At 30.3% G+C, this 27,522-nt stretch overlaps 2 protein-coding genes across 5 annotated transcripts in view; one reads left to right on the forward strand and one right to left on the reverse strand.

The window, feature by feature from the left end:
* Nucleotides 1-3,743, forward strand: part of LOC134725087 (bifunctional 3'-phosphoadenosine 5'-phosphosulfate synthase-like) — a 38,208-nt gene extending 34,465 nt beyond the window's left edge. For all 4 annotated transcript variants that reach the window (XM_063588611.1, XM_063588608.1, XM_063588610.1 and 1 more), the window contains exons 10-12: nucleotides 581-723; nucleotides 1,098-1,223; nucleotides 3,498-3,743. In XM_063588611.1, the coding sequence (XP_063444681.1) occupies nucleotides 581-723; nucleotides 1,098-1,223; nucleotides 3,498-3,740 (512 nt within the window). In that variant the 3' untranslated portion in view covers nucleotides 3,741-3,743. The remainder of the gene's footprint in view (nucleotides 1-580; nucleotides 724-1,097; nucleotides 1,224-3,497) is intronic.
* Nucleotides 3,744-7,877: 4,134 nt separating this feature from the next.
* Nucleotides 7,878-24,279, reverse strand: LOC134725088 (transcription initiation factor TFIID subunit 6-like). Its single transcript, XM_063588613.1, has 12 exons — nucleotides 24,088-24,279; nucleotides 23,410-23,496; nucleotides 22,895-23,048; nucleotides 17,922-18,139; nucleotides 17,360-17,425; nucleotides 16,817-16,894; nucleotides 16,019-16,120; nucleotides 15,331-15,455; nucleotides 14,456-14,588; nucleotides 13,786-13,911; nucleotides 9,269-9,475; nucleotides 7,878-8,570 (listed from the first exon to the last, which is right to left on the reverse strand). Exons 1-12 carry the CDS (start codon nucleotides 24,244-24,246, stop codon nucleotides 8,118-8,120), a joined length of 1,908 nt encoding a protein of 635 aa, XP_063444683.1. The 5' UTR covers nucleotides 24,247-24,279; the 3' UTR covers nucleotides 7,878-8,117.
* Between the last annotated feature and the right edge of the window lie 3,243 nt (nucleotides 24,280-27,522).

A 27,522-nucleotide genomic window follows, 5' to 3' on the forward strand; every position in this document is an offset into this window, starting at 1 on the left:
TGTGTAAAAACGGCGAATATGTGTCCCCCATTGACAAAACTTCAGGAAATTTCAAACACTCTTTAATCTAACTTTACAGATGATTATTTTCACACAAACTTGTTTTCAAGCTCAGGAATGTTTTGCATTTGAAGTTATCTTCATATAGAAATATCAGTATACTTCAAAAACATATAGACCTGAACATAAACTGTAGAAAACATGGAAATTTATGGCGAAAATGAGCACCCCACTCTACGAGCAGTCCTAAAATCATTACAAGCAGCTTTTTAGAGTGAATGATGAAATAAAAACTAATAAAAACATGTATAATGACACATAGACATTTAATTTTTTTAAGAAGGGTCCTTATGTTTTTTTACAATTTACATATTGTTTTTGATGACCAAACAATACCTACTAAAGGGACATGACTTTACATGCTGTATTGTCAGTACAACAAATGTTAGTTTTCTTCTAGTAACTGCATACATATATTTTTTGTACTAACTATTAATTCATATTTGATGTAAATACCAAAGATTTCAAATTTATGATAATTAAATAGATTTTTTCATGACTTTGATCTTTATGTTTAAAGGTGGTTGGACAAAAGATGATGATGTACCTTTACCTAATCGTATAGAACAACATAAAGCTATATTAGAAGAAGGTGTTTTAGATCCAGAATCAACAGTTTTAGCCATATTTCCATCACCAATGATGTATGCTGGTCCAACAGAGGTTAGCCTTATATTTACTCATCTATAGGATATAATCTTGTTTGGTTTTGTTTTAATTAAATTATTATATTTTCCTATTTACAAAAGATAAAAAAAAACCCAGATAATGGTGAATATTCAGAAGTACATGTATTAAATTATTTAACTTTAATTTTTTTTTTATCATGTGCTTTATTTCATTCTCAGGATTACACTGTATTAAAAAAAGTCCATTATTGTCAGAATTCAGAAGTGGTGTCTATTATTGAAACATAATGTTAGCTTATAAAATTTAATGAAGTAAACTCAAATTATAGAATTTATGAATTAGGAGTAGTTTAGTTCTTAGTAGATTGCCTAAATCTAGAATCTTATCAATTTGATTCATTACAATAGGTACAGTGGCATGCCAAAGCCAGAATGGCCACAGGAGCAAACTTTTACATAGTGGGTAGAGATCCAGCAGGAATGCCACATCCAGATGGAGGCAAAGATCTATTTGACCCTACACATGGGGCAAAGGTAAGTTTTCCATATACCAATGAGAAAATTAAAATTGTATTGTTTTTTATAACATTTAGGCTTTATTGCAGTTGATGAGAGCTAGCTTAAACTCCAATTACAACTAACAAATAAACCATGTTTTCCAAGACTTAGATATCAATCAGCCATTGTAGAGATTACATAAGGAAATACATATTCGTATTTACATTAAAACAGCAAAATGTGACATACATGTACACACAAAAACATGAAATTAGATATGGTTTATGATAAAATACACAGCTCAAGTGTCACACAAAAAAACACCAATTACAAGTAAGCACACAGCATTTTAATAGGGTTATTGAATGCAAAAATAATTTGCAATTAATTTTCAAATCATCAACATGATCAAGATTGACATTAAAACATTCAATGTTCTGGCAAACTCTGGTCACAGTGGCATTGTACAATCACATTACATATTAAAATCTGTGAGAGCTTCAGTGGCAATGTGGTCTAAGTTATTCTTCTTCTGTTATCGCAAGCAAGTCAACGCTAAGGTTGTGATTTTAAACCCCACTTGTGTAGGTGCAATTGTCTGCAATCTTAATTGACTAGGATGGTCAGTTTCTATTGAAGATCATGGTTTTCTTCAGCGCTCCAGCTTCCTCCACCCATAAAAACTGACTTTAAGTAATTAATCATATTATGTTTTACATATGTACCAGGGCCGTAACTACATTGAGGCAAATGAGGCAAATGCCTCATGTTGAAAATTAAAAAAAAAGAAAAAAAAAGGCTGAAACAAAATATTGTCTTCATATCAAATTGTTTGCACGGAAAGTGTCTTGTGCAAGAAGCAAGTTTTCTTTACTCTCTGATGTCAACGCCTTGCTCGGGAATTAGATTAGCTAACAATGCATTTTTTTTCGTTATCCATGTTTCTTTTCTACTTTTGGTTTCCAGAGTTGATGGTGTATTGTTTGTACTTCTGTGTCCCGGGTTTGTCTTTTGTTCATTTATTGTCCTACTTTATGACTTTAAGACTATATAATCTGAGCATTGATTTTCATTTGTAAACGTGTGCAATGTTGCATGTCCAACGATGTTCAGACATAATCATTGTGCGGGGATATATTTTACAGAGAATATATGATGCTGTTAGACACTAGAAGAAATGGTCGTTTGTTCATGGAGATCGAATTGAACTTGATATCAAAGAATACAAAACTACCTTTTTGTATATAAAACCAAAGGCGCTTTGGTTTATGATACAGCTATTTTTGACGATTAAAATATTCAATTTTCTATATTTATAATACATATCTATCACTTCTGTGCATGTCTCACCTAGTTTAGAGAAAATACTAAATTGTTCTTAGTATGGATTGTGCCAAGCGCCTGTGGATAAAACTAGATAGCTGACATGGTTCAAATTAAAGTAAGACCACATATTTTCGAGTACCAATTCATATGAGAAAAAAAAACAATGTATTGCCATATGGCATTTTACATTGAAGGGTTAAACTTGCACTACGTTGTGTTCAGACCCTTTAATAAAAAAAATAAAGGAATATTGAGTAAACGTGCATGGAACCTAATCACACTGTGCGACACAAAGTCAATGCATAGAACAAATACAAATGATTGATGCTCAAAGTATTTATTCCTGTTCTTCATCTTGATAGTTGCAGGACAGTCTTCAATAACTAAAGAATCATTAATGCCATAAAACAAGGTCAAGATGTTCCTTAGTGTCAACCTAAGCAGTACTAGTACTTAAGTATAATACTGCACTGTCACTATATTAAAACCTACCGGTAGTCATAAATAATCACCAAAGTCAGTACAATACAAGACAAGATCAGAGGGACAAATCCAGTATAAATGATTATGAGAATTACGATTTTTTGTCTTATTCCGGCCTTTTAATGTCTCTTAAATCTTTAAGTCTTAAATTTATAATACAAAGAATTATGTTTTTGCTTTGAGACAAGAATATTGTCGAAAAAATAACTAAATTATTTGCGTTTCAATGCAAGAAAGAGTGCAAGAAACCTCAGAATGCACAATTTTGCGTTATTTTTCTCAGAGCTTATGGGGGCCTTAATCGGCCCCAAGACCCCTCGCCAAAATTTTTTTGAATATATTTGGCCTCTATATTAACAGACGCTAGTTATGGCCCTGTGTACTAAGTGAAATTTCAACTATAAAGAGTTTCTGGCAAGTATATCTTTTTAGGACTTGGTTACATAGTTTTAAAAAACTTTTTTGTGTGATTGACTAATTTACATTTTCTATTTTTGATAGGTTTTGACAATGGCACCTGGTCTCACACAGTTAGAAATAGTACCATTTAGAGTAGCAGCATACAACACAAAACTCAAATGTATGGATTTCTATAATCCGGAGAAGAAAGAAGATTTTGAGTTTATATCTGGCACAAAAATGAGAAAGTTAGCCAGAGAAGGCCAATACCCACCAGATGGGTTCATGGCACCAAAGGCATGGAAGGTCCTTCAAGCATATTACCAATCTTTGAACAACCAATAACACTTAACTCGGAACAAAACTCTATGTGATAATGGGATCGACAAATTGTGGGACCATATTTATTCAAGAAGTTGTACTTCTTATATTTACCTTTAATGAAATATGTTTCAAATATGTCTTTTATTTAGAGAAAAAAAATCTTTTAGAAATATTTACAAAATTACGCAAATGGTTTTAATTGGGGTTTGATTAGAATTATGTAAAGTATAATATTTTATAAAAAGTCTGCATAGTTCCCCTCTTTTGTCAAGTTTTTTTTTGCTAAAAAAGTAAATTTTCTATTAAATTTTTTTTGAAAATTTTTAAATCCAAAATTAGTTTAATACGAAATAGGTGGTATATAACCCACATCTATGTGTGTGGTATAATATAGTGTAATTACTGATACACAATGTCATTACAGTTCTACTTTTTAAGATTTATTTTTCAATCCTTCTTTACTATGGATATTATTTGTTTGAGGTTGTACAGATTTTTTACACCAAGAATTTGAATCATTTGAAAGAAAATTTTATTGCATATTTTTCAGTTGTGAAAATCATCACTGCCAAAAGGTAAAAGTTATTGACCAATCTTCCTACATTTTTGTAATCCAATTGTTGGATATGCTTTCTATAAATATATTTGTTTGTTTTGTAACATGCATTTATGAAACAGTTTCAGTTGTTATAGTATATTTTATCATTTATTTATTATAAATTTGTATTGGCTTTTTATCACACAGATTTTTTATGAAATTTATATTTTACATATTTCTGAATGCAATGTTACTTGTATCAAAATTTTAAGTTTTTTTTTATTGTTTGTTAGAAGAGAAAATATATTTTGGTTGAATTTCAAAGATTTTAGATATACATTTGGGACTTAGTTTATATGTGTTGTTGTTATTTAAGCCCAAAAAATATAATTTGATGTCAAATATAAAGCAGAATCAGTTGTCTGTTCTTTTCAAAACAGCGAAAGAATATTTCCCTACTTAAAAGTTTTCAAACATCAAATAATTTGTTTATGTACACTTAGATGTTGTTAAATGAAATTGGATAGATATAGGAAGGTGTGGTATGCGTGCCAATGAGACAACTCTCCATCCAACTCACAATTTCTAAAAATAAACCATTATAGGTCAAGGTACAGTCTTCAACACCAGGCCTAGGCTCACACCGAACAAAAAGTTATAAAAGCCCCAAAAATTACTAGTGTAAAACCATTTAAATGGGAAAACCAATTGTCTAATCCAAATAAAAAATTTGTAAGGGTTTCACGGAACCCAGTGTCTCGCCTACTTTTGCTATAAATCGCAGGCTTGACAGAAATTAGTAAAAATAACTCAATAAAAATATTCCTCTTGTTACTATCTTTTCATTGTAAGAAGCCTCTGTCCCAAGTTTGGTAAAAATCCAGAATAGTTTATGAACCTAATAAATGTTTTAAAAACTTTAACTGCAGACTGTATGTAATATGTAATATGTCAACTGGAAGAAAAACTAAGTCCATTTATAAGTAAAATTCAGATATTCAGGTGAAAAAATATTAACAAAATTTTCTTCTAGATACTAGCTTTTGATCATAAAAAGCTTCTTTCCAAGTTTGGTACAAATTAAAAATAGTATAAGAAAGTTATTAAAAAAAAATGAAAACTAACGTATGTAGGATCGCTTAGTCTCGCTTTTTCAACTAAAGTCGAAGGCTCGACAAAAATGAGAAACAAAAAACACTTATGAACCACATAAACAAAAAAAAACCACTGAACAGTAGATATATCTGCATTCGACAACCACTGAACATCAGATTTCTGTATTCCTGGATACATATATTTTACTTTTTCAATAACATAAACATGTAGTAAAATGGCTGATAGACCCCAGTTCTCCCCTAAAATCTTGAAAATTATCATTCTGCATTGACAATGATATAATGGTGTAAATAATATATACCAATCCAGGCTAACATATTCAATGTGTATCCAATACATGTTGTACATCAGTTTGGTTTTTGGAGGTTGGTAATTCTTTTTTTGATGGGAAGTGTTATTTCTTGTCTTCCATACAGGAAATACAGCTGACCGCTTGCATATAGTAAAAGAAAAAAAATATGGAAAACTTCACTTTCACCCCTGAAAATAAAAATGAGGTCAAGGTCAGATGACACTCATACATGTACACCTTACAATCATTCCATACAATGTATATAGTAGACCTATTGCTTATAGTATCTGTAAAATAGACATAACCATTTAAACTTGCCCTGTTTGCTGATCCATGAAATGAGGTCAAGGTAAACTGAAAAGTATCTGATGTGCATAAAACCTTGCCAGGTAAGCAAATACCAAATACAGTTATTCTGTTAGTCATAATAAGAGAGAAATTAAGATTACTAAAAATCTTAACTTTTTTGTAAATAGTCACTGAACCATGAAAATGAGGTCAAAGACAATGGACATATGATAGACAAAAACTTCATAACATATGGCATCTATATACAAAGTAAATATTAAGCTTTTCAATAGGCTCAACAAAAATGGACTATTATACATGTACTTGATCTCCACATTCTAATTCTTATTCTGAATATGTTTGTTGCAGCTAGAAAACCTCTCAGTTTAACTGACATAACTTGCATTTACCCATGTTTTATTTGAAAGTATGGTTACCATATTGCTTGGAAGAGGGAATAAAGCAAAAAATGGATAAATTTTTGTCATTTAAAAAAATTAAGACTTTGGGCCAGGTGAGCTAAAAATACAGAAAATCTTTCTGAAGTTCAAAATTAGGTTAGTTAAATAACATCACTTTGTAATCATGGTGAGAATAAAGAGAAATTAAAAGTATACATGTATGGATGAAACTTTCACAAGAATGTTACATAAAATCTGAATGTCATTGAATGTAAAATATTTGCTGCTATTCATCTGCCCAAGTTTCGTTACTTGCTAATAAAAAAATGTGTTAGTCATATTGTATAATGGAACTCAAATGTTTTAAAAGTTATTGCACAACTCTGTACAGTTTGTGATTTACCAAAATTTGAACTGCACCTGACTTGCTATTTGGCACCATTTCAACTACCCTCACTCGATCAGGGGATTTAGTTCCATTTTTTGATTTTAGAACAATAAATTAAATGAGAAATTTGAGTAAATATTTCTTTCGCATTAACTTTATCTTATCTTGCTGATCATGTTTGCTGATTAAAGAACTTTATTATAGTTGTAACAGAAACAAATACTTTTAGATGTCCTCTGACAACTTTAGTGAAAATAGACATTCTGAACGTACCTGCCAGATGTTGTCTGTTACAATTTTACAAATATTAATAATACATTGTGTAACTGATTGTATGCCTTATCTTCTATTTCTAGTAACAGCTGCCATGTTTGTTGATCATCAAACACATGTTAAACTTGCCTATCTAAAAATAATTCTGACCAAGTTTTGTTCTAATTGGACAGAAGTTTATTAATGTTAACAAGTGACTAATGCCAAGTGGTGGTCATAGCTCAGAATTGTCCTATGCATAAGTATACAACATATTCCTAAAGGTTTCTACAGAACCCTGTGTCTCACCTCCACTTGTTACGAAGAATAATGTTGACTGTCAGAAACTCAAGTGTTATAAGGATTACTGAAAACATATGTAAGAAGAAAATATTTCTTCGATAAGTTGAAAGGCAGACTGTAACAGTCAGTACTGTGAGTTCATTGTTATACCTTGGATACCAATCTTTAGGGCTTACATATAACTGATTCGAGAATTCAAATGTCCAATGAGATACAAATTGTCTATAGTCTTAAATGCAGACATTGTCAAAACCATGAAATCAAATATCCACAAAAATAAAAGTTGTCCTCAATCTGCGAAAAATTGATTTTGCATACATACAGATTCTTTCATATGTTTCTCACATGTTTTTGATTAACTATATACCATAAAGTGTTTTAGTTTGGAGATCAGGCATATTCTTATATTAGTCAATGAATAAAACTTTTAAGAAGTTTTAAATTTTTAATTCACAGTTTTGACATAATAGAAAAAAATCATATTCTAGCAATACTTTAAAATAATACACTTTCTTCAGAATATTTTTAAACCACTGTAGTGCATTTATATGAAACAATGAAGTAATTTATGTATTATCAATCATGTTTGTAACAGTTATCTTGAACATGTACAGTTACCGTATTACACAATACCACTATTTTTACAAAAAAACTTTACTCTTCCTTATATTTTTAACGATTTTCAGTCTTAATATACAAATATCTATACAATTGTATTCTATGACCTATATATACAAAAATCTATAAAATGATCATGATTGATGTGTTGATATTCTTAAAAAGTCTGTTTACAGCAAAACACATGTGTCTATGTAAATGTTCAACCATTGTCAGGTTCTGGTTTAATGTTTGATTGTGCTGCTTGTTCACTGAACACACTTTTCATGCCCAAGTCCATGGCTGATGATACAGTAGATAAATCTGAAGTACCAGTCCCTATACTGGGCCCTGTTCCTGACGGTAGAGATACTACAACTATTTTCTGAGTTGGTGTTCTTGGTATGACACTTTGAGTCCTTGGTAAAGACCCTGGGTTTGATGATGACACGACTTTAACGATAGTTGGCGTGTTTCCTAGTGATGATGGTAAAGACTGTCGTATCTGTGGTGACATGCTGATGGGTTGACCTGGTGTATGAGTTGCCCGTGGCTGAGATGACATGACAATGAATTTGGGTTGAGATCCTATGCCAGGTGTTCGTGGAAATGGTGATTGATGTGTCATTGTAGGACCTGCTGATCCTGGCTGCTGTAAAATGATTTGTGGTCTGGCCTGAAAATACATAAACAATTATATTAACTCAAAATAATGAAAAATTCAAGAAAGAACCTAGAAGATCTTAAAACAGGGAAAACATAAAATTAGTAAAAAATGTCATTCAGGGACAATACCCCTAAAAGTAGTCAATTGGTATATTTTCTAGCAGTTTTTGCACTGTTATATATTCTCTTTTCTTATGGTTTTTAAGATGTTAGACAATCATTTGTATTTAACCTTAAGTTTACCTGTTTAATTTTAGCTCTGTGGCCATGTTGTTTTGTCGACAGGAGCAAAACCAGAATATTTATACCTTATACCCTAAATTATTCAGCCAAATTTTTGTTGAAATTGGTCTAATTTTTTTTTTAGATGAGGATATGATTTTTTTTTAAAAGGTTGATGATGACAATGACAATTTTCTAATGATGGCAATAGCATAGAACAAGTCGAGGTAAAAATAAGTATTGAAACCATCTATTTTTTGAAAAATTTCTTTCATTTTTTGCCATTTCAACCAATAAGAAACAACAATTTCTATGTATACATTTTAGTACCTTATACATGCTTACATTGTTGAAGGCAGTACAGTGCCTTATACTTGTTAATTTCTGTGTCATTTTGGTCTCTTGTGGACAGTTGTCTCATTGGCAATCATACCACATGTTATTTTTTATAAATATATCAAAGTACAAATGAATATCTTATTTTACCTGACTGAGGTTGAGCTGAGGTCGAGGAGGCTGAGCTATGCCTACCATTGACCTTGAGTGTTGTGATTGAGGTGATATTTGAGGTGTTCTTCTCTCCCTTTCCACTGACTGGTGTATATGTGGACCAAGATATCCAAACTCTTGTATATACTCCTCAACAGTTACTGATGGTAACATTGTATTCTTTAATACTGGTGACAGGTATTTCTGAAAAAATGGTGCATACATTAAATAAGGTTTATCTTTAAATTAATATCAAATAATTCCCTACTGCTGTCACCTAGCTCTGAGATTAAGTTTATATAGTTCAATTCAATTCTCTTTAAAATCATTTTCATTTAAATCTTAATAAAAGCATACCACCCCCTTGTGTAAATTTAGAACTGTGATGCATTGACTTATATATCCAAAGATAAAGCAAACATGTGTTTTGTTCCTTATAACATTCTACTTCATGTACATAAACTGGTTGTTCAATTTCTTCTTGAATAACAGAAAAAGACAATCATACAGAATAACAGAAATTAATACTCATTCTCTGTAACCACTTAAACTTTTTCGGCACGCATAGTCACCGATCTTTCTAAAAGTTGGCTGATATGTAGATCCTATTAGACTAGTCAGAAAAATAATGCCAACCGATATTTATATTGGTTGGTAACCATGGTAACAGCGGAGAAAGTACCGATTTTGGAGAAAAATACAATATTTGGTGTAGTGCTGTGAAACCATGCGGCTACATCTATTATAAAGAAACACAAAAACAATTAATTGCATTCTTGTTTTAGTCAAAAATCAAAAAAAGTTATGGGTAATCTACCTAGAAACATGTGAAATTAATTTCTAAAAAATGGTCATCGTGCAGTATTCCTCACAATACGAATTATCTCCCTTTGGTGGGTTACACTAATTACTGGACCAAAATAAAAATGCTAATAATTGTTTTATTTCTCAAAGGTTTCATGTCAAATTTGAATTGTAATACATTTAGACCATTTAAAACATAAATATAAGAAAAAATATTTGAAAACTTTTTTAAATATTCATAAAACTTGACTTGACCAACACTGACAATGATAGGACTAAATGAAAATTCTAAGAACTTTTTTCTTTTTTAAAAGATTTATGTTAAACTTAAAATAATAATGAAATTTTATCATTTAATATATAAATATAGGAAAAATTATAAAACAATTCCCAAAAAGTGACTTTCTAACGTTGACAATGACCTAACCAATGAAACTTTCTGTGTTAATTCACTGTATATTATTAAAAAAAAACAACAGGAATAATATATGTTTTTGGGTAAAACACTTGACCTTAACAACCTTGACTGTGTCCTGTTTGTTTTACTTCCTAATACGGTATGGTATGTATATCTTATAGGATTTGCTTTAAATTTATTAAAAAAACCAACAGTTAGATTAAATGGTAAAGTCTTTATCAAATAATAATAAAAACCTGGGGGAAAACAGTTTATGGTTCTGTGACGAGCATGGGTTATCTTAACTTTTTATAATATTGAGTATTATATTGTATTTTACTGTGTTGTAAATTATGTCGTATATTACCGGTTATAATTTGACACGTTTGATCACAAATATAGAGGAACACACAATGTGTGAAGAAGGCCATAAATACATGTAAGTTGATCAATCCAATATAATTATTTCCACGTCCTACTGAAGGCATGCCCAAGCCTTGTGCAGGATATCTTGTTAGTTTAATATTTTCATAACACACAAATAAACATTATGTGAACTACTTGTGGTATGCCTGACCCCCTGTATGCACAATATCTTGGTAGTTTTGAACGTTTTCATCAAGTATAAGTAAACATATTCGCGGATTTAACTTGAAGTATGCCAGAGAGGCAGAGCCTTGTGTTAGTTTAAATGTTCCCGAAAGTCGTTAACTATTATGTTTAAATATCATTTGATATTTTCTTTTTATTTATAAATCAATGGTTCAATCTAAGTGTTTCTATAAATTTAATGCAATTTGATAGCCTATTACGTAAAATTAGGTATAAAGTAATTTTTCCTGATCGTGATAACTGTCAAAATGTAGGACAGAAAGTCACAGACAAAAAGTGACATGATGTATAATATGTTATAAACATTGAGTCCTGTTTCATAGTAAAAGCTTATTTTTGTTTGTTAAAAGAAAGACAGTATACTTATATTTAGAAACATCTTTCTGTAATCGGCTTTCAGTGAAAATCAAATTATATGTACATGTTTATAATTCTTTTAACGTTACCCTGTGTAAAGTTATATTGTCAATATTTTTTATTTGCTGCTAAAAATCCATAAAGATAATCGTGATTTTCTCAAATTTCAATAATCCAATGCCTATTACTAATGTTAAACTTAAGAGAGTGCTACCTAAGTCAGATCCAGGGGGCCCTGAGGGCCTACCCTCTCTTTTCTTTGGAAACATTTGGTTGATTACATATGGAACCACTGAAGCATGTATGTAGTGGGCCCTCTCTTGAGGCAGTCAGTGGCACCCCTTATTTGAAGTTTGTCTGGATGTTATACCCCCTGCTGCTCGTCGTAAGACCCGAGGCCACCCGTTGATAGAGTTTCATTTGGTCCATGTAGGGAAAAGAAACTTTTTGGAAAATCTCGAAAATTCCTCCCTTCCAGAACGGCAAACAAGAAATATGCCAGATGGATAGCAAGGACCATCAGGTCAACGGCCGACTTTACCCACCCTGGATGGTTACGCTATTAGTTTGCTAAAGAACCATTGCATTGATTCTTTTAGGGGCTCCCTAGTTGACCAGTTGAAACTTCTGTCCTTGGCTAGTTGATCCCCATTTTCATAGCAGTGATATTTCAAATATTCCGCCTTTATTCCAGCCTAGTACCCCTATTGCAGGATCTTTCTGACTTTTTTTAATTCAACTTCACTACAGCATTTGAATAATTATAGTTTAAGGAACTAACTTGTAAAAACCATTGTCCTTTGACACTGCATTTAATTGAAAAATTTACAGAAGAGAGATTGTGTATGAGAGATTTACTCTATTTTAAAGTGTTTTCCAAGTTTATGTATATAATTTATTGTTTCTATTGCAACACTATCACTAATCATGCCTAGAATATTATTGATAATTCCCATATACAAGAAGACCTGGATAATGTAAACAAAAAAGTAGATATTCATTGATATATATGTATCGAGGATCATTAAAACGAATTTGCAAAAATCAGCACTCATCAATAATTTTGAAAATGGACTGCATGTTCCCTGGCAACGAATTCAATGGCAAATATTGCACAATTGAATATATGTAATTTTTTTAATGATTGTATTAATTTTTTTTTAAGAAAGAATAATTGTTTTTCTTGTACACTTTTCATGATGATGAAAACATACTGAAATTTGTTCACAATCAGCACTTTTATCCAGATTAGAGAAATTGTGTTTGTTTCCTCCAAGTGGTTACACCTTTATGGATATACTATACTTGCATACTCATTTATATATACACATGTGTGTATACAGTGAAACTAAATAAGAGTTTTAGTTTTCCTACTTTTGTGCAAATTTAAGAAACTGAAACTTTTTTCAAAATTGTTTGAAACTTGTGTAATTTATCAAATTGTTGCAATAGCAACACAGTTAAAACTATAATACCATTATTTATGAATATGTTTAAAATTTAGATGATTACAATAATTTCTACAAATTTGATATTTATTTATTTTTTCTGACTTGCAGAATTAGGTTTTATAACATTTTTTTTCAAAATTTTTCAAAATTTTTTTTTTCTGAAAAAATGAAAACTAGGCATTTTGTATCCATGGTAACAAAAAAATGAGATATACTTCCCCATGACTTTTTCACATCATTGATCAGATAAGACTTTGGTTTTTATGAATTGATGGTTGACTCTAACTCAGGTGTCCGCAATTTTTTTTTGTGAGCATTTAAAAATGACCTCAAAAGGGTATTTTTTACCTAATGCAAACCACATAAAAAGGGGGGGGGGTGTATGTGATTATGATTGAAAATGAATATGAAAATATCAGTTATTTGATTACATTAATAAAATGCATATATTTAATAAAATCATAAAAAACATTCTTTCTCTTATTCATTTATTATGAAAAATTATGTTGAAAATAGCCTTTTTGCGCTTAAATTCATAGATATTGAGAAGAGGTTAAACCGGTCATCGGTTGCTATGGCAACCAATGTGCTTAGCAACCAAAATTTTGCCATTTTTTGGTTTTTTTCATAAAAACTAGTAAATGTGTGAAGTTTGAAGAAAATCCATGACCATGCGTGCCACACTCCCTATGTAAGAGTTGAAATGGTTACAGAGAACCAGTATTTAAAATATGTATACAGCTTCATAAAAGATTGTGGGTTGTTGCATATCTGAATCTTGTTTTTGCAAAGTATTTTTAACATTGAGGTTTTTCATTTGATTTTCTTCTGTCAGAATCTATGATAGACATATGCCAACAACTTTGTTTAAAAGCTACCATATGAATACTTACAGATAAAGCTTTCTTTATATTATCAGCAGCTATTTTGTCAGCATTATTAACAACCAGACCTTCCATTGTAGCTTTCATCCTGTCTGATACATACTTCACTCTAGGTACAAGGAATGTTCTTACAACCTAAAAAACAGTACATTTTATATCATGTCTATTTGTTGTATCTTTTACATCTAAAACAGATAGAGTAAACCTTCTGAGATTAAAAATAAAGTTGTCATAGAGCATATGTTTCAGGATTTTCAGCTTAAATTTCATGAAATCAAATCAGAGAGCCAGTCGACCTATCAAGCAATATCTAATCTTTTGACTGACAAACTGTTGAAGTTTAAATTTCCTGCCATCAGAACAGTTATGTGAATTTTTCAGTGCTTTATTGGTTATCTCTGTATACAGATGAATAGCCTGACTCTTAATTCAACCAATTTTTTGGTGAAGGAAAGAAATTTCACTTCATCAATTTTGTGTGTACCTAATGCTTTCATTGTCTGGTGTTTCATGAAGTTTATGAAATTGAGAATGGAAATGGGGAACATGTCAGAGACAACAGCCCAACCAAAGAGCAGATAACAGCTGAAGGCCACCAATGGATCTTATATTTTTGTTGCAATAAAAGTTAGGGGTTTACTTTTATTCAATATATCCTCTAAGCAAAAAAAATACAGACCTCTGCACCAAGCTCACCAAGGCCAGCAACAGCACCATATTGTGAAGCTAAGGCAGCCTTCTCACTTTGTATGGCAGCACTAAATGTTTTGGTAATCCTTGACTGGATATTGTTGATATTAGTGCTGAAATTCCTACAAAAATAAATTGTTGAATATGGTAAAAATAAAAAGTAATGGGTCTGTCAATGTTTTGTGATTAAAGATTAGATCATTATCTGTTTAATATCCCCATGAAAAACATTGTTTCTGTTTTTCTTTACCTGAAAGACTATATAACATATTTTGATGATTATTAAGTTCCTCTTCTTTAATTAACCGAGGGCCTCAGTGGCCCAGTGGTTTAGGTAGTCAAACTATAGTTTCATTAGCCTGTCAAAAGCGAGTTTGTGAGTTCAAATCATGCAATTGGCAGGTATGCTCAACTCTTATCTTTACTAGGAATGTCAGATTTTCTGCTAAAGGTCATTGTACTCTCTGGAGACTATGGCTACCAGTACAAACTAATGGGCAAAATAGGACAATAGTGTTAAAAGTGGTGTAAAAAATCAATCCATTAATATTTTTTTTGTCAGGGAGACTTTCTTGAAATTCTGAGCGGCTCTTGGGCTGATATTGAACCTAGGGCTGATAATACATGCGATATGAAAAATGCCATGTAATAATCTGATAATATACCATTCTATACATGCATGCTCATACATATATTTTTGTATAATATTGCTACAAATGTTAAATGGAGAAGACTTCATAAGTCTGTTTGACTTGTGTCTTATCCAATTTGTATTTGAACAAATAAAATATGTTTAAACTAAAAAGAAAGCGTAATATACAATGCTTTTGGTAAAACTTTTTATTCTGAGAACAAAATACTAACTTGCACATCTGTGCCATAAGTCTAGCAGCAAAATCTCTTAATGCCCAGTGGTTATCTGCTTCAGGTCTCATACACAACTGTTTACTTACTATACAAGTACATACAGCTGGGACAAACTCATGCAACTGAAATTATACAAAACTCATATAAATTCAATTTTACATCATATCTAATTCTTTATAAATTCAATTTAACATCATTATATTTTTTCTTTATAAATTAAATTTTTCATCATATTTATTTCTTTATAAATTCAATTTTACATCATATTTATTTCTTTATAAATTCAATTTTACATCATATTTTTTTTTTTATAAATTAAATTTACATCATATTCATAAGTGGAAATTCAATTTCTCACCAACAGATATATTTTTCCTTATTCCATACAAGCAATAACTGCAATTCTCTTTACAAAATTCCTGTTTTCTTTTCCCTTGATCATTATTAAAAATTTCAATGACTTTCATATACACTGTAAATTAAACATGATTTTAAATTCTTAGATTCTTTAGAACAAGCAATAAATTGATAGATACAATGTTAACTCCACATTATCGAGTCAAACGTAATAATTCAGGTATTTCTCAACAAATTTTTGAACAATTATTTGGCTTACCGGTATCTATCAAAAGAACTGGCCTTTCTCAAACAGATCAAACCTATTTTAAAACTTAAATTAACTTACATATTTTTCCAGGTATAAAGTCTGATTATCCATCAAGGATTTTACCATTCTCATCAAGTAAATCAACAAAGCTAAATTGTTCTGTACAACATTGGTCTTCACCTAAAATATTGATCATTTTTTTTACATAACAATTGAAAATAGTATACATGCCAATACCCAATATATATATATTGTTCTGTTCAGTCTAGATGGCCAAGAGGTCTAAATGCTGGACAAAGTATTGTCTCAAAATCCCAATAGTATGAGTTTTAATTCCAGTGATAAGATTTAGGAGATAACTGTATTGTATTTTAAGCTCCGACGGCATCAATTGGGGATTTTATGGTCGCAAATACCCGTTTACTGTCTCCGCTAACGCGTCGCCAGTAAACTTAATTTGCGACCATCAAATCCCCAATTGATGCCGTCGGAGCTTAAAATACAATATTGTTATCTCCATTCTAATGAAACTGACAGAAAACAACGTTATAAACGTTGTTGCATTAGAATTAACATTGGTGTGCTTATATTTAGGGTCATTATGTATATATATCTAAATATAAAACTTTGATGGCATTTTTAACCCAAGTATTTTTCCATGATTTTTTTTAACTAGTTGTTTAAATTGCAGTAGAGAAAGTTGATACCAGTTGTATCTATCTAAATATATATATAGTCTATAACTTTGCAATTTTAATCTGTTATATTTTTTTTACACTTTAAGAGGTTTATTTATGATTAATTTAATACATTGCAATACGTGGACAAATCATCAACAACTTAACAAATGCCATAATCATTTTATCCAATACCAACCCCTTCAGATATAAAAGTACTAAATCTTGGCAGCATCTGGTGTAAGCCAGGATCTGATGACAAACTCTGTAAAGCTTCCTACAATTAAACAGAATTCAATAGTAGACATGTGTATGCAACAGAGAACTAAATTTGTGAATCACTGCCCTTACTTATGAAACAATAATTCTTTTTCATGCTCTATATATATAGTCATATTTGATATGCATTGAATATCTAACTATAACATCTTATAATTAATATAATTGTCATGAGCACATGCTTTTTTACCCTTCTTGTTTTCATAGAATAAAAATATAATCTATTTTTTTTAAATAACAAAAGGGAGCTCACATCAAAAGATACATCTATAAACAATTCACTAAAGTTTCATTCAATTTGGTTGAAGTGTTTTTGAGTTAATGTCTGACATGTTGACGAGAGACAGACAAACAACTATAATATGACAGTATACCATAGTACGTCCCATAAACGGGCGTATAAAATTTCCTTAATTTTACCAGGATAAGAAATACATTTTGAAAATACAATATAAAATCTTACAGATCTCCTTCCTTCATCAGCACCAACACAAGCCTCTGTAATCTCCTTGTAATACAGCTGTTGTTCCTGAAAAGAAAAATAATAAAATACATATTAATAGGTATGTTTTGGTCAAAAGTGGTTGTTGATAGCATATACGGTAACCAATTTCACAAGTTAATTAAAATAAATATCTACAGTAAGCAAATAAAACAAACAAATCCGTCTTCTTCAACAAACAAAAGAAATAAATTTGTAAATGTAGCTTACATAAAATGTAAACGTGTAATAAAGACCTGTAAAAATCATTAAACAAATAACACCTATAAATTAAATTAATACTGATGGTTTTCTTTGCCATGTGATACTTTTTTTACTGTCCATTGGTGAAATCTGGACATATGATGTCATCCTAACCTGAATACTTTTGATTTACTTAACATTTATAATTTCAAGATTAAACTTTCAGGGGACAGTATCTGTTACTCAAAGACAAATTCCAAACAGAATTATAAATGATATTTACAGAGAAGTCAATGATATTTATTCTCGTCAGACTACATACAAACTACAAAATACAAACCACAGATAATTCATGGGTAGATAACTCTTTGACTTTGACCAAATCAACAGCTTTATGTCGATGTCGAGACTTCTCTGGAACAACAGGCTTTTGTGGTTTGTTGTCAATAGCTGTCTTTACTTTGGTATCTAATATCTCTTTCTTCTGTTGGTCCTTGCTGGCTTGAGGAGGATTTTCTGGTATAGTAGGCTGAATACCCTCAATACATAACCAATGAGCTAAAATATTAACAACATATCTATAATCATTTTTTGTTTGATAAGGGTTATTTTATGAAAAACAATAAAAAATTATAAATACAATAAATACAAAAAAGAGTGAAAAATATATATTTTTAAGTGATGTTGTTTAATTTCAAATAAACTTTTTTCCCCCGTAATTAAACATGTTAAAGTAGATGATTAATGCTGCCAGTATATTTTTCTCAATCTGAATTATCTTGTACATGAATCATACTGATTGAAACAGCTTATAGAAAAACATTAAATGACAATTAATTTAAATTGCCAAAATTACTATCTTCTAATACATTTTTGTATATAAATAATATCATTTTTAATTTTGAATTCACAATGCAGAAAGCAAACTATCAATATTTGGTATGCTATCTGTTGCAGATTCTAATTAAAGGGAAACTTCGCAAAAAAATCAAAAATTGATATTATGTTCATTCTGTATAAAAATGCTCAAATTCATAGATATTAAAGTTTTATTCCGCTAGATAAGCGATCACCATCTATTTTAAATTTAGAGTATCAATTCTTTACGTTCCGCCATTTTGTCTTCTTTCCCGATTAATGAAACGATATGTCTATAAACCACAAAGAAACAAAACTACAGTAACCGATAGTCGTAATTGCGTGTCGATATCTTGTCAATCGTACGGTTGTTTTATCCGACTAACTAACTTGATACGGAAAATATTCTTTAAATTACCATGGTCTGTTGTTTTAAAACTTGATATTGGAATTAGGTGAAAAGTCAAAGTTGAAATCATAAATAAGCGTTCCGTGAAAATTGTTTTCGAAAATCTAATTTGTTCATAATTCTTTAAAGTAATAAACTGTTTTCAAATAAATTTTGATCTTCCCTCTTCTGATCACCAGCATGGCTAAAGGTATTACTTACAAAGGTATTGTGAGGGGTGTGAGGTGACACGTCCGGGTATTCAAGCGATTTCCTGTCGGGCTTGCAAGTTCACGCATCGTTTCACTTCTGCAGGTATTGATCAGTGTACACGGCTGATAACATTTAACTTTCCATTTTGAACTATCAGATGTATAAAATACAACTCTGTCTTACTTGTCATTACCAAACTCATACACTTGTTTATGAAAACATTTCTGGTGTAAAGAATATTATTCATAAAAATATAAATAATACCCAAAAAATAAGATTATATGAAATTAAAATCTACTTAAATATTTTTTCCAAGGGTGAATTTGGGAAAATGTAATATATACTCATTGTCAAAAGTGAAGGACAGATTGGAACATACCAGAGATATTGATTTTAAAAAATGTACTCACTTGCCGACGATTCTTTGATACGACTGGATAGAAAGTTACGGAACTATAGCGCAATTTAAAATATATACATGTATACATTGAACATAAGAAAAAAACATATATTTTGAATAAATAGGGGTAAAAGTGTTGTAAATAGACTAGTCCACGTATGCCAACAGTATGTAATCATCAAATGTCGATAGACTATTGTATACCAGAAGAAGAAGAGAACCAATTTGATTTAAATACAGGTCGATGTATAACTTTTGCTTTGGTTCATTGAAGTTGTGGACATAGTAAAATCACAGATTTATATTTCAATAAGATTGTTCTCGAACAAAGGAAGGAATTCGTCATCACAATTGTTATATATGCTACTGGACGAACACTAATTATCCCGACGGGATGTGAATATTTTGCTGGGAAACTTTTGAGTATCAAAGTTTCAAATTAATTTCGGGATTTTTTTTCTTCTCGGTATTCCATTACAGAAAAAAGAATAAATTACTTGTCCGCTAAATAGGGGTATTCTTGTCAAATAAAAGACTTTTAGTTATATTTAAAAAATAGGGAAATATGACATTAAATTGGTTCTGTCTTTTTTTTAAACATCGTTAAAAAGATGTGTGTCTAAGGTGAACGCCACAAGAACCCTGTAATACTAGTACGAGAGTATAGCATGTAAACATTCCTTCTCAATAATATGGTTGTATTGGAAATCTTTTCATACAGATTGACAACTCATTGTCCGATATGCATGTAATATTTGCCAGATGACGCCCATAGTTCTTTCTACCATCATTATCTTATTCTTTGATATTGCTGTCAACATCGATGGTTCACACCCAAACAAAATGGGAGTAATGGATCTTCAGAGCTTCTCCGTGTTATACACTTGTGAAATATATAGACGAAATTTCTGTATTAAAATGAATATACATCTCACAAACAGGATTTTCAAATAACGATTTTGAGTAATTACCTTACAAACCAATATAAACGAATGGCAAGATATAACCATGAAGGAATTTAGTTTTTGTCAGACCCAAGAACTCATCACTATCAAAAACGTATACGTATATATGCATACAATTTCAAATATCAAGAACAAGCGGTCGATGTCGAAAGTCTGTTTTCTAACTGTTCGAGATAGACATGTCACTTGTTCATTCTTGAAAGCCTTCATATTCCCCGTCTAATGATGGGAACTGTTTCTGATTGTGTTGACTATAAATGCTTGTATGGTAATTCTGTCGTTTATCTGTACAAGCGGTTGCATTTCCTCTCCTTTCCCAACAAACAAACCAATGAAACGCTACTAGTCTGCTTTCTCTGGAGCTCATCCTCAATGGCTCTTATACGTCAGGAAACTTACATGTATACTAATAATGATTGTTTCAAGAACAACGATGTATGGACCAACTATTCTTAATTCGTCAATATCAGTTTATATGCAAGACTAAAATATAACTTTTATTACAACTACTGTATGACTTATTTGAATTAATGACGGCTATCATGTTCAACATTGCACAAATATTATCATAGAATTAAAAAAAAAATCCTCAAAAATCCTTAAAAAAAAATAATGCCTTAGCTTAGATAATTGGTATTTTTTCACAAAAAGTTCGTGTAAATGATTGTCAAATGAATTTAATTATGTAAGAATAAAATGTTAAAAAGAAACTAAAAAAACAAAATCATGTATGTTGTATTTTTGGTCTGACAATTAATAACTTTAAAATTGCAATAGTTTTATTTATATTAGCATTTAAACACAGCCAGATTTGAATACAAGTTAAGAAATTCTGGTAAAGTCAATGATATCAAACAGATGTACAATGGTATATCAAATTGGGTAATATTGCATTTAGTTTTTATTAAAGATTAAAACTACTATTTTTTACTTCATATTTGAATCTTTACGCCAATTGCTGCTAAGAAAGTAATCAAAAATTGTTTCCTTTTATTTTTATACATTTTCGGATTTACGAATCTGAATTTTATTTTCAATTAATTTACACAATTTAATTATTGAATCTTTATTCTCATCGTGTATTAAATCTTAGTGTATTAACATCGTGACATCATACTCTTTCTAATTCTTTCTGTTTATCCTTTCCAAATAACAACATTTATACCTGTGTACGCTTGAACTCACACCTGCGGATAAATAGCTACAAGGTAAACGAATTGACCTCAAGCCGAGAAATATACAGTGACCGTTACAAAATAATATACACACTCTGCTCACACATTAGTTGCATTGAAATGGTTATCAAAACAATAACGGTAAATAGAACTGAAATATTTTCAGTTCAATATCAGTAAAAATGTTCAATAAATATTTTATGAATAAAATCTCAACAATAATTAATTAAATTTATTCAAAAACATTTACTAGAGATAATTTTATAGGAGTTTAATTCAATCAATACAAAACGGTATATGCATATTCATTTTCGTTCATTATTATATTGTGGTTAATAACTACAACCATTCGTCAGCTGTGCGCTTTTAATTACGTATATTGTCGATAAGCTATAAGAGTTAAACAGATTTTATTTTTTCCCAGAATTCAATAAATCTGGCTAATACTTCACGACCCACTCGAGAATTCAACCAAAAAAGTTACAGATACTTGATTTTCTCCGTTATTAGAAGGAATATAAATTTAAAACTTTGCGAATGTGTTTTTTATGTTAAGATGAACATAATTAGATGATAAGTAAAAAATCACGAATTTCCCTTTAAATTAATTTTCATCTGTTTCATATGAGAAGCTATTTTTAATGCTATAGTGGATTTCACGATACCAATATTCATAGATTAAGGAAAATATGTCAATACGTAAATATTGGATTTCTCTGTATATCATTTTGAACCAAAATCAGCATACGTTGAATATTTAAATTTGTGATTTGCCTTTACCCCAAAAATAGTGTATTTGAAATTAATAATAAATCCAGAGTAAGTGAAATTATTATGTCTTGTGTACTATTATTTGTCTGTTTGTCTTTTTCTTTTTTAACCATGGCATTGTCAGTTTATTTTTCATTTATGAGTTGGCGCAGGGTTCCCTCTAAGGATTTTTGAAGGCGAGTCTAGGGACTCATCATTTTTGGCCATGATGAGTCCAACAGAACATGCAGAAAGAAGAAAATATTTTATTGCATTATAATGTAATATTTTAGTCTTCATTTCCTAAAAGAGCAATGAAATGACATTAAATTCAGATCACTTTTAAACTTTTGCTATAAAATGCTGATATTTGTGTTTAACTGTGTTCAGTTTATACAAAATATTTCAATCTTGATGCATCTGTGGACTCACCAGTTTTGAAAATGGTGAGTCAAGACAGATTTTGATGAGTCCATGACTCATGGACTCACCTAAGTGAGAACCCTGATTATTCTGAGTCTGTTGGAATGTTCCCCATGTATTTTTTTGCCCCTCAATTTTTACCTTTCAAAGCCACATCTAGAGGGACTTTAGGCAGTGTAGTGTTGATGATATCTGATAACTCTAATTCTTTCTCTTCAGTAAAATGGAGCTCTCTTCCACCTCCACTGGCAAAACGGAATGGCACAAATTCTTTACTGTGAAATCCATAAAGAGGCTGTAAAATATTGAAAATTTGATAAAAATAATTTAATAAACAAAAAAAGTTCTAATGTATTTCATAATAAAAAGCATGTTAAATACATCTAAATCATGTAAATACATTTGTTTAACATGATTAAATTTCTTAAATTTTCATAGATATATAACTTTTTGGTGTATATTATATAGGTGTAACAACCAACACAAAACTTAATGTTTTATATAGTCATGGGAAACCTTTCTTGTTACTAAACACAAATGAAATAGAAAAGTTTGTATCATTTCTTTTACTATTCATAAGACAAATCTGGTTGAAATTGTGAGTTATTACAGCTTTTGCTTTTCTACTCTTTTATCTTCATAAGTATACATTGTACCTCTACATTCTTTAACCTCAATGCCTGATCAAAATCAGAGGTTGACAGCTTCTGTCCTTTTCTATGTCCAGAAAATTTGATTGCTTCCTACAATGTACAGGTTATATAAAAAAATGTGCACACATATAGATGAAAATGAGGTACCACTATATAAATTATTTACTTCTTTAGTTTATATGTGTGTGTGTCTTAGTTTTGTGCTTCAAATTTTTTGAAAAATTAATGAACCAAAAATGTGTTTCTTATCCATGTTTTTTGTAGTGACAAACTATAAAACCTTGGTCATATTGCTTAATATGCAATTTCATGTAAAAGTGTAAGTACTACATTGTACTAGGTCAAAATGTGAAAATCGTATAGAGAACGGAAACGACAAATTATGTAATTTATATGTTTATGAAGGGGCATAACTCATGAACAGTAAAAATGAGCCTCCAATTTTGAACTTGATCTGTATCATGTGGAAATCATCATTGCATAAAAGTTTCATAATACTTGGTTAGGGTTAAACAAAGTTGGAGAAAGGAAACCAACTTTGGTACGTACGTTTGTGTATACAATGGTAAAACATAATGTCCCCTCCGCTACAGCAGTAAATTAAAAAAAAAGGTAGAAATGAAAAACTGGATATTACCATCCCCTCAAGATCTATTAGTAGTATTCAATTTACTTTCATACCTGTACTAATTGTTTAACCCTGTATGTACAGTCTGCTGCTAGATACTGTGCTGCATCATCTGGCAATCCCACAATCCCAACTTGCTCAGAGACAACCTTGACAGACTCTGAAGTAAGATGGCTGCTGATCTTATGGTCCTTGTGTTCTTTATCAGCCATGATAAGTTACATTTCCATGTCTTTTGGGCAATATTTATCCTAAAATTGAACCCTAAATTCATTAGGTCAAATAATTATTGGTTTGAAAAATTCATGCTAAATAGTACATCAGGTCATACAAAAATATATGGGTAATTCCAGTTACCCTACCATACCTAGTTTTTAGTCTTCATATTAGCATACCCTAAAGATTTATTGTTTTTTTTTCATTAGGCACTATTGAAGTCAGAATGTTGCTCTCAAAGTCAAAGACTCAATGTAATTAAAAAACATTAAAAAAATCATAACTATGTATCCTACATATATGTACATGATACATGTAACTATTTTTAAGATGTACATTGTAACTGGAACCACACATACTATTTTATTTGGCCATATGTCTTAAAAGAAATATGTGTAACTTTTGTCATTATTGGTAGACATGGTAGATACATTTATATGTGTATTATACATGGACTTAGTGTCCGATTTGCAGGAACTAAGACATATGCATAAACAAGATCACTATACCATGTATACTGTAGTAAAATATCCTTTTCAATGTAAAAATAAATAAATCAAAATTGTGCGGTATAATGGTCAATATACAATTTATGGTAAAAAACATACAAATCCAAAAAAAATTATTAAATCTAAATGACATAAAAATATTATTATCATTGCAGGTAAGGTTGTGAATGACTTCTTTTTGTGTATACGTAAATTACAATGTAACTATACTTATATTCTGTCATTATAACCTGGAATGTATTAATGTCAAAATGCAACAGGCTGATTAGTCAGAAAACTTAAATTGAAAATTTTGGATCCACTTGTACATATATGTTGTATATTGGTTTTTTCCTGAAGATTTTTCTACTGTATCTGTGTTAAGTGTAACAGCAATAGGTCCTTCACAACTTTTAATTATTGATAATTGCAATTTAGCTGCTAATAGCATATTCAGACTTTGTTAATCTGTTAACATGTGTACAAGTTTTTTGGTACATGTACATGATAGCATTAAACAACATTAAATAACTTTTCTATTATCATGATTATTGACTCTGATATTGATCATTGATTTTATCACAGTCATGATCATGATGATCACCAATAAAAATTTTGACAAAGAAAATATCCTAAGCAGTCCTGTATTTTGGTCCAAATAATATCTAAAATATATTTTCCAAAATTCGCATAGCCCTCAGTTTGATTTAAGTCAATAGATTTGTTACTGAATTCACAAAAAGTGTAATTTAATAATCAGACCAAAATAAATAAATAGTGTGTAAACTTCCTATTTCACCTTGAAAAAAATTAGGTAGGGTAGGTCATTTTAAGTAGAAAACATTTTATTTTATATAATATTTTGAATTTTGGCCTCATCTCCCTTAAGCTTTACATCATTTCAACAAAAATTTTGCTTTTTTTGTTTCTTGATCAACACCATGATCATTAGCAAATCTAGTAACCATTGCTTACAAATCTCAAAGTACAATTTTGTAAATGTTGTAAATGCTGAATTAAATAACATTATTTGCAGCATTTGTTTTTAAATGCCTTATCATCAATAAAATCAGCTGTTATTTTTAGCTACAAAAATATCTGCCCTAAATGGGAACTGAGCTTACATAAACTATCATGATTATCATGATATAAATATTTACATTGTACAAAAGTGTTGTATAAGTCCAGATTATCACAATATTTTTTTATTTTTGACAGGTTTTTAACCTGCACCTGTATATAAATTTCTAGCACAATTTTGGAACCATTTGTAAATATAGAAAGTTTATTGTCATGTTGGAGGACGTCAAAAGTTAAACCATACTTGAGTGATGGGTCGAAGTACCCTTTTCAAGCGGAGCTATGTCGTAGATGTAGATGTAGATGTTTGAGGGCATCAAAATAAAAAAATTAGAATAGCCTTCCAAGACGTTATAATTATTTTGACTAACATTGTATCAATAATTTGTATAGTTAGATCATCTTACCATGCCTACTATACAAATCCTTGATTGTATCATATATTTTAATCAGATTGGCATTGCTTTTCGTTTTAATGTTAATACTGTGAAGCAATAAATCAATCCCTGAAAAAATCAAAAAACAAAAATCATATTAAAAAATAATCAAACCTGTTTCTATTATATACATGATATATTTTATAAAGTTTAAGACTGTAGAAACTAAATTTCTGTTCAAAAAGTGCTAAAGGGGAGGTAATATACTAAGGAGTTTGTGCAAGTAAATGAGTTTTGAAGCAATCACTGTACCTACTATCCACATGACTGTCCTTGAAAGCATTCAACAAAGTGTCAGAATAGCTTCAAACCAATGCAACATTTAATTCATTTGCATTAAACACAACACCAGAAGGAAATAATTTAAATCAGGTCGCTGAATGTTTTTCGGCTCGAAACAACCGGATGCAGGATTATTAAACTATATGTAAACCAATTCGGGATGAGGAATTTGTTCCGGATTCGTCAGAAGACTTTTTTTTCGCGTTTTTAAAAATGTATTAAACTATTTACTTCTACTTCTATTTCTACCAATACGCAACCACCATCAATAAGTTGATTGTTCTGCCACTTTGTGAATGCGCATTTAAGATTTAGACAAAAAAAAGTGTACTAGTAATTAATTAATTTGAATTTGTGCTAATAATTTTCATCTGGGGTTGGAATCCCCATTTTTTTTTTGGACGCCCCCTTTTTTTGTCCTGAGTTGGGACCCCCTTTTTAAAATGGCTGGATTTGCCCCTGAAATGTAATGATTAATCCTTACATTTGCAGTGTGGGTGTTTATTGTTGCAGATACAGATATTTGATAGACATTTCAGTTTGGAGACTTTAATTAAGGAATTTATTGTTTGTCTTAGGGTGAGGAATGTGGCAGTTAGGATTATTATGTCATTATTTCTTCCCTTGTTTAAACTATAAATTTCATATTCCTTTATTTAATGTTTTACATGAAGCTTTTTCAGTACATATTTGTTAAATTGCATAGCTTTTGCTATTTGAATTCATTGGTTAAAGATATTTATTTATATTGTAAAGTTTAATATTTGCATCGTCGCTTGAATTACTTTTAGTGCTTTATAATAGCTATTGCATGAATGTTAGTTTATCTGCATTTTATGTTTGCTTATGTGCTTTAATTGTGCTTATATTAATTGCTGTGCTTGATAACATTATTTATTTTGCATGATGTGCTTTATGTTTTATGTGGTTTATGTATTGTGCTTGTCTTATATGTATGTCGGATAAAAGCTCTACAGAGCTTATG

The sequence above is a fragment of the Mytilus trossulus genome, chromosome 7 (assembly GCF_036588685.1).
Source record: "Mytilus trossulus isolate FHL-02 chromosome 7, PNRI_Mtr1.1.1.hap1, whole genome shotgun sequence".
In the NCBI taxonomy this organism is placed as follows: Eukaryota; Metazoa; Mollusca; class Bivalvia; order Mytilida; family Mytilidae; genus Mytilus; species Mytilus trossulus.

Bases quoted from the DNA above. Each gene is read 5' to 3' on its own strand.
- LOC134725088 (XM_063588613.1), bottom strand. From the start codon at position 24,246: ATGGCTGATAAAGAACACAAGGACCATAAGATCAGCAGCCATCTTACT. The intron at 23,049-23,409 runs GTACAATGTATA...AATATTTTACAG, and splicing joins TGAGGTTAAAGAATGTAGAG to CCTCTTTATGGATTTCACAG. The intron at 18,140-22,894 runs GTAAAAATTGAG...TTAATATTTTAG, and splicing joins TCTAGATGTGGCTTTGAAAG to CTCATTGGTTATGTATTGAG.